This window comes from Mobula birostris, chromosome 20 (assembly GCF_030028105.1).
Source record: "Mobula birostris isolate sMobBir1 chromosome 20, sMobBir1.hap1, whole genome shotgun sequence".
NCBI lineage: Eukaryota > Metazoa > Chordata > Chondrichthyes > Myliobatiformes > Myliobatidae > Mobula > Mobula birostris.
Genome location: NC_092389.1, coordinates 52,490,199 through 52,498,983, shown reverse-complemented (window position 1 = coordinate 52,498,983; position 8,785 = coordinate 52,490,199). Strand labels below are relative to the sequence as shown.

At 48.7% G+C, this 8,785-nt stretch overlaps 1 protein-coding gene across 1 annotated transcript in view; it reads right to left on the bottom strand.

Moving 5' to 3' along the window:
* Positions 1-3,171: 3,171 nt before the first annotated feature.
* The window catches only part of hspb2 (heat shock protein, alpha-crystallin-related, b2), a 10,539-nt gene continuing 4,925 nt past the window's right edge, over positions 3,172-8,785 (bottom strand). The window contains exon 2 of the mRNA XM_072238564.1: positions 3,172-7,048. Within this exon, the coding sequence (XP_072094665.1) occupies positions 6,576-7,048 (473 nt within the window). The 3' untranslated portion in view covers positions 3,172-6,575. The remainder of the gene's footprint in view (positions 7,049-8,785) is intronic.

Sequence of the window (8,785 nt, the reverse complement as noted above, 5' to 3'; positions counted from 1 at the left end):
GGAGCAAAGGGGCGCGGTGAGGCACAGGGGTCGTCCACTCCAACCGAGGAAGGTTCCCAGTTTTTGTGACGACCGTGCACACCACACCGTACTTCTGAAATCGAGAGAGTGCCATGGCTCTTCCACTTCAAAAACTTTCCCGTCACCGCCGGACACCAGCGCAGGATTAGGGCGTGCAAATAGGTGCTCGGGACTTGCTGCGACTGAAGGAGCCGCCATCCATAACTCAATGTCTCCATGTGAGTTGCCCTTCATGCAGGTCGATCACGGGGGAGTTGAATGAGAGGGCCAGGTAGCTAACGGGCTTGTGAAGGGGGAATAGGTTACAGGGAAATAACAGCAGCCAATGAAGATTTTGCTTCCTGAATACTTTTGGGTGTATCTTATGGACTTTGGGCTGCTGGTCATGAAAATCACCCTGAAATTTCCCTATGACGCACCATTTTTTAAAATGAAGTTATCTGTATTTGTCATTTCAATTCATAATTCAAGTCAGGGTAACTGATGTTCCTGTTCCATATTTGTTCATGTAAGGCTCTAAGTAATACTTGAGGGACTGTTAACTGTTAATCACTCATTACCAAAATGGCTTCTCTGGGGTGTTATATTAAAATGGTTTCTCGTTATTACCAAAATGGCTTCTCTGAGGTGTTATATTAAAATGGCTTCTCATTGCTACCAAAATGGCTTCTCTGGGGTGTTATATTAAAATGGCTTCTCGTTATTACCAAAATGGCTTCTCTGAGGTGTTATATTAAAATGGCTTCTCGTTACTACCAAAATGGCTTCTTTGAGGTGTTATATTAAAATGGCTTCTCATTGCTACCAAAATGGCTTCTCTGGGGTGTTATATTAAAATGGCTTCTCGTTATTACCAAAATGGCTTCTCTGAGGTGTTATATTAAAATGGCTTCTCGTTATTACCAAAATGGCTTCTCTGAGGTGTTATATTAAAATGGCTTCTCGTTATTACCAAAATGGCTCCCCTGAGGTGTTATATTAAAATGGCTTCTCGTTACTACCAAAATGGCTTCCCTGAAGTGTTATATTAAAATGGATTCTTGTGCTGTTAACTGCTGAGCAAGGGGTTCTCTGTAGCAGCAATGTTTGGGTTATACAATGTGATAATGGAAACTGTATCCATTTTGCTAGCCAATGGAAGTCATATTCTGTTATCTTGTATATGTGTGCTGAGTTGAGGAGCGCGGGCTTTTTCAGGAGGCGAGCGGAGAGGACGGACGTGCGAGGAACGGACAGCGGTTCCAGGGCAGCAGATACCGGACCTCGGGGGTTCAGAGGGTGGCAGGAGTCTCGGAAGGACGTTGTGAATGGAATCGGAGGCGTGAGCTCCAACGTATTTAAATATTATGCGCACAAGACTGATAAATTACTTATGTGGCGCCTTTTCTTTTAGTTGTTGCTACTAACCCATCACCAAAACTTGCTATAAAGTATCATTCTTTACTCGCACTTTGTATATTGTCTCATATTTGTGTCGTGGCTGATCATTGGGCGACTCACACCTTATCCGCACCAAAGCATTTGCGCTGTTTGGCGGGGTCGACGGCTATTCACCCTGGGCAACGGGAGTCAGTGGGGGGCAAAGGCTGTTACATTCGTCCTTTTGTGTGTGAGGAGGAGGGACTTGGAGGTCAATCACTGTGTTGCCATTCATTTTCTTCTTACTTTCGTGGCTATCTGGAGAAGAATAGTTTCAGAGTTGTCTACCTGCATCATAAATGAAACTTTGAACTTTGACCCTGAGGTTAAGGTCGGCATTTTTTGTTGGTCCACAAAACAGACAGGTCGCCAATGACAGGTAACTCGAAGACCTTCTGGTGGGACCAGAGGAAAATCGCATGGAAGGCATTCAAGGACGTTGTTGAAAATTTTCTTGGCAACTAACGGAGCACCGAACTATGTGAAGCTGGTTGACAACATGCTTCAAGCACACAAAACCCTGAAGTGCAGCATGTCACTAAAGATTCGTTTTCTGTATTCCCATTTAGACTTCTTCCCTGCAAATCTTGGCGCTGTCAGTGACGAGTATGGTGGAAGGTTTTATCAGGGCATAGCAGTCGTGGAGAAACAGTATCGGGGCAACTGAAATCCATCGACGCTGGCCGATTATGGTTGGACACCTAAGCGAGAAGCCTCAGACGCTGAGCACAAATGAAAATCATAAACAAAACCTTTTTAGCTTTGCTGAACTATTAGCAAATTGACAGCACCATTTAGACACGTAATATTCAATAAAAGTTGATTTCTTGTTTGTCCAAATTCCTACGTGAGACAAGTAGTCTGAAATTATACTTGTGTTCAGCTTCAAGTGGACTATCATAAGCAAAAAAAAAACTAGTCCAAGGAAGCAACACTTGCGAAGAAGTTTGCTGTCCAGTGTAGGTGGGCTTGCTTTGAGAGCTAGGATAGATTTTATGGGCTAATAGGCCTCCTATGTGGTAGGAACAGAAACACACAGCTGGGAACAATATTGGAAAAAGAATTATTTAATAAAGTTTTTATTGATTGCAATTGAAAAGCAATCTTGATTGGCAGTGCACATGTGAAAGAAATATTTGCACCACTGGTATGTCAGAGATACTTTCTGAAAATCCAGAGAAATTAACCATACATATGAAATGCCTGTCAATAAGTCGACCAGAGAAACACCAAGACAGATGCCCAATTCCAGATGTCGGTGCATTAGGCTACACATCTGGTATCTGTCTCCTGCAGTAGATGACTTCGACTGTGAACGTGCAAGGAGATGGCGCTCAGTCCCTCTGACGGGAGACTCAGGAGCCCACAATTAATCGATGTTTCTGAGTGAATTGATTCAGAATGAGCAAAGGAGCTACGGGTCAAGATGGCACCAAGCTGTCATGTCCATTTCAAACTGAAGTTGCTTTTTTTCCCCTCAGGTTCATAGGAGTGATTTTGAGGACAGAAAGTGAGGGGTTAGTTAGGGACAGGGATTTGGGGGAACTAAAGGTCAGGCTCGGAGCGATCCGTAGGTCAAAGGTCAGCATGACCCATGGGCGGACATAGGGGAATGTCAGGTTGGCAATGAAGGTGAGGACTGGTCACTCGTTGACCCGCAGGACAGCGGGTCCCACGATCGTCGGTCTGCGAGGGCAGGAGGCACGAGGGCCAGCGAACCATCCTCCCCTCCCACCCGCCCCCCCCCCCCCCAGGGCGTGAGCAGGCGAGCCCGCAGTTTGAGGCCTGGAATTTCCAGTCCCCGACATCGACAAGTCCCCCGGGGGTCTGACACCGAAGATCAAGGCCCGACAGCCAAAGCCCCGGGGGGTCTGCATCTGTAAGTCTGCCGGGGGCCAATGTCTGTGAGTTTGAGCGTGTACTGGAGGCTGGAGACACAGAGGTGGCCTGGCATTGGAGGTCTGTATGTGTGAGAGAGAGGGAGAGAGACAGAATGCGAGAGAGAGACAGAGGGAGAGAGAATGAGAGAGAGAGAGAAAGAATGAGAGAGAGAGATAGAGGGAGAAAGAATGAGAGAGAGAGAGAAAGAATGAGAGAGAGAGAGAGAATGAGAGAGAAAGAGAAAGAATGAGAGAGAGAGAGAGAATGAGAGAGAAAGAATGAGAGAAAGAGAGAGAGATAGAGGGAGAATGAGAGAGAGAGACAGAGAGAGAGAGAATGAGAGAGAGAGATAGAGGGAGAAAGAATGAGAGAGAGAGACAGAGAGAGAGAATGAGAGAGAGAGAGAAAGAATGAGAGAGAGACAGAGAGAATGAGGGAGAAAGAGAGAGGGAGAGAGAATGAGAGAGAGACACAGCAAGGGAGAAAGAATGAGAGACAGAGAGAAAGAATGAGAGAGAGAGAGACAGAGAGAATGAGAGAGACAGAGAGACCAAGAGAGAATGAGAGAGACAGAGAGGGAGAGCGAATGAGAGAGAGAGACAGAGAGAGAGATGGAGAGAGAATGAGAGAGACAGAGAGAGAAAGAGAGAGAAAGAATGAGAGACAGAGAGAGAGAATGAGGGAGACAGATAGAGGGAGAAAGAATGAGAGAGAGAGAAAAAGAAAGAGAGAGACAGACAGAGAGAAAGAGAGAGACAGAGAGAGGGAGAGAGAATGAGAGAGAGAGAGACAGAGAGAATGAGAGAGAATGAGAGGTAGGGAAAGGGGGGAGAGGGGTACGGAGATTTGGTTTGTTGCTGTAGTTACATTGGCGTGTTGTGTTGCTCTGCTGAACACTGTGGACGTGCTTATGTTGCTGCAGATTTCTACTGATGTACTGTGGAGAGCATTCTAACTGGCAGCATCACCACCCAGTCCGGGGTGGGGTGTTGGTGGTGGTGGGGCTACTGCACAGGATCGAAGTACGCTGCAGAGAGTTGTAAACTCAGTCAGCTCCATTATGGGCACCGGCCTCCCCAGCGTCCAGGACATCTTCAAGACAGCGTCCATTACTAAGGACCCCCCACCACCCAGGACGTGCCCTCTTCTCACTGTTACCATCAGGGAGGAGGAACAGGAGATACATCCATCATTACTGACCCCCCTCACTCAGGACATGTCCTCTTCTCATTGTGACCATCAGGGAGGGGATAATGGAGATACATCCATCATTACTGACCCCCATCACCCAGGACATGTCCTCTTCTCATTGTGACCATCAGGGAGGGGGTACAGGAGATACATCCATCATTACTGATCCCCATCACCCAGGACATGTCCTCTTCTCATTGTGACCATCAGGAAGGGGGTAATGGAGATACATCCATCATTACTGACCACCATCACCCAGGACATGTCCTCTTCTCACTGTTACCATCAGGGAGGAGGTACAGGAGATACATCCATCATTACTGACCCCCATCACCCAGGACATGTCCTCTTCTCATTGTGACCATCAGGGAGGAGGTACAGGAGATACATCCATCATTACTGACCCCCATCACCCAGGACATGTCCTCTTCTCATTGTGACCATCAGGGAGGAGGTACAGGAGATACATCCATCAATACTGACCCCCCTCACTCAGGACATGTCCTCTTCTCATTGCGATCATCAGGGAGGAGGTAATGGAGATACATCCATCATTACTGACCCCCATCACCTAGGACATGCCCTCTTCTCATTGTGACCATCAGGGAGGAGGTACAGGAGATACATCCATCATTACTGACCCCCCTCACTCAGGACATGTCCTCTTCTCATTGCGATCATCAGGGAGGAGGTAATGGAGATACATCCATCATTACTGACCCCCATCACCTAGGACATGCCCTCTTCTCACTGTTACCATCAGGGAGGAGGTACAGGAGCCTGAAGACACACACTCAACGATTCAGGAACAGCTTCTTCTCCTCCGCCATCGGGTTTCCGAATGGACATTGAACCCGTGAACACTACCTGACTACCTTTGTTACACAAGTGATCTAATTTAGCTGATTTATACATAAATACTTAATGTAGCTCATGGCAGTTCAACATTTTAATGTATTGCAATGTACTGCTGCCGCAAGATGACAAATTTCCTGACGTATGCCGGAGGAGGAGAAGATGGCGGCGTGACGCAGCGCGCGCGGCCTCTCCGGTGAATGATGTCTGTTATCTGGCAAGTAGGGGACCGTGCACAATCCTGATTTGATGGAGATGGACGTGAGAGTACGGAGGAGCATCTGGAGAAACTTCTGAAATGCCCGTTTCGCCGCCGCTGCTACTGTGCGATCGAGAATCTCCGGAGGGGAAGGCCCCAAATCCTCGGCTTTGCCTGTTGCTGGCGGCCGGGGTTGGGGTCGAAGCGTTCGGCAGAGATGGTGCTCGGTGCTCAGTGTCGGAGGACCGGTCGGAGGCTCGAAGTTTTCGGACGGACTCAGAGTCGGACTGTGGTCGGGTGCTTCCAGGGTGCTACATCGGCAAGTTTGCGGTGCTGGAAGCTCATGGCAGGGAGAGTTTCTCCCTTCAACCGTCTGCGTGAGATGATGGGACTTTCGAGAGACTTTGAGACTTTTTTTTTACCGTGCCCATGGTCTGTTCTTTATCAAATTACTGTATTGCTTTGCACTGTTGTAACTATATGTTATAATTATGTGTTCTTTGTCAGTTTTAGTCTTGGTCTGTCCTGTGTTTCTGTGATATCTACTGGAGGAATATTGTATCATTTTCTAATGCATGGATTTCTAAATGACAATAAACGAGGACTGAGTGTCCTCATAATCGAATCTAATATTAAACCCGATTCTGATGATAATTTCTTAAAATTATTATTTCTTTTCTTTCTTTTAGTATTTGCTGCCTTTTGAACGCTGGCGGTCGCTCTGTTGGTGTGGCTGATGGCGGCCGTTGGATTTATTGAGTATGCCTGCAAGAAAATTGATCTCAGGGCTGTAAATGGTGACGTGGACGTCTTAGGATCGTAAATCTACTGCCAGCGTTGTGCTTCGATGTACACGCGATGAACAAGCGATCGGAATCTGAAAATATCAACCTGTTTCAGAAGTCGTTGGTTTCAGTGGTTAAAGACATCATCGAACAGGACGCCAATTCCTTGCCGGTTAGCTGCTGTAGCTGCCTTGTTAGTAATGTGGGCTGGACAGAGGTCACGGTCAGTGATCGCTTTTCGCCTCGAGACCCGTCTCACCCTCCCGCCTCTCAGCTCCAGGCTCTCCCGTCGCCGTCGGCGGGGGCGCCAGACCGATCTCCACGTTGCGGACCTTGGGCCGGGCCTCCCCTCCCTTCCTCTGCGCCTCGAGGCACAGGACGCCGTCGTGGGACAGGGAGGCGCGGACCAGCAGGGGGTCCACGTCCAGGGGGAGGACGTACGTGCGCCTGAACTCCCGGGAGACGAAACCGTGGCTGTCCAGCTTCTGCGGGTGGCTGCCGGACACCTCCAGCAGGTTGTCCACTGTGCGGACGGACAGCTCGTCCGGCAGGAACTGGCAGACGTCCAAGAACACCTGGAACTTGTGGTCGCTGGTGGCAACCTCCGAAAAGCCTCGGGCCAGCTGCTTGTTGATCCTGGGTCTGATGTAGTAGCCATGGTACAAAGTCGGGGCGAAAATGTCCTCTGATGACAGACCTGAGGAATTCAGTGCAAGTTAAAACACTTGTTAATGATGGATTTACACAACAGGAGAAAATCAAAAAATAGAATCTGCAGTAAAAAATCAGTAGACTTCATAAAGGAGTTCCAGGTGATCAGGGGCACAGATCGAGAGCATGTGTTCCCAGGGCGGAACGAGGGGGCATTCCTTTAAAGTGACAGGAGGAAAGTATAGGGGGGACGTCTTTGCTGTCGGGGTGGGGATGCGTCTCTACCAAAGGGGGCGTAAGGCGCTCTTTCCCTCCGCTAGCCTGCGGGTCACCCGTGGGCAGGGTGTAGCACCTGCTTAGATTTCCCCACACCCGCCACCACCCAACCTGATCAGGGTCACATTAAGCTATGGGGGGGGGGGGGGCGGGTGGTGGATGGTCGTACGAGCAGCCGGTGCAGATCACAAGTCCTGGTTATGTGACCACTGACGCCAGGCAGACAATCTCTGAAGAGTATTGACAATGGGCTGGGGGGGCGGAGGCCATCTTGTTAAGACACACACTGCCCAGAGAGAAGGCGACGGGAAACCAATTCGGTAGAAAAAAACTTGCCAAGAGCCAAATTTGGGAAGACCATGAGCACCCACATCATATGATAGGGCACATAATGATGATGTCATATGACGTGCCACATCACGATGATGGCATACAACACAGCAAATGATGATGTCATTCAACACAGCACATAATGATGGTGACGTGCCACATCACAATGACATCATACAACACCACACATAATGATAGGGGTGGGTTTTTTTACACAGAGAGTGGTGGGTGTGTGGATTGCCAGGTCAGAGGTAGTGGGACACAGATATATTAGGGACACTTAAGAGACTCTTAAATAGGCACATGGATGACAGAAAGATGGAGGGCTATGTCAGAGGGGAGGTTGAGCTTCATATTAAAACACGTTTAGAAGTCGGCATGATGTCATGGGCCATAGGACCTCTGATGTTCTGAGTTCTAACACAGCAGCTCTCCTGCGGAGTCACAGACCGCTAAACCTTCAGCTTGTAATTCACTACTCCGCGAGGGGTAATTCGCCTCTGCGCTGATCTGATTATGCAGCTGGGGCCCACGGTCACCGGGAACCCCTTGGTACCGGACCGACCGCGTCTCCGGGGCCCACGGTCGCCGGGGACCCCTCCCGAATTTCAAGCTGATTTGCCATCCGACTGTGGCCATGTTTAACAACCCAACGAAACAACGTTCCTCTGGACTACAGTGCACCCACAAAATCTCAAAATCTCTCTCTCTCTCTCTCTCTTACACCCACACAATCAACATACGGAGACAGACAAATACACACAGATACACACACACACTCACACACACACACACATACACACACTCATCGACACACACAGTCACAGACACACAATACACACTCAAACACAGACACACCACACACACAAAATATCACCATGAAATAAAAGTATGGCCCCTTGTGTTAACCTTTTCGGCCCTGTGAACAAACCTCTGACTATCCACACGATCAAAGTCTCTCATCATCTTATACACCTCTATCAGGTCACCTCTCATCCTCCGTCGCTCCAAAGAGAAAAGGCCAAGTTCACCCAACCTATCGTCTGGACCTCGGTGGACCCACAAAATCTCTCTGTGTCTCTCCCTCTTACACACTCACACACACACACACTCCCTCTCACACATACAGACACACAACACACACACACACACACACACTCCCTCTTACACACACACA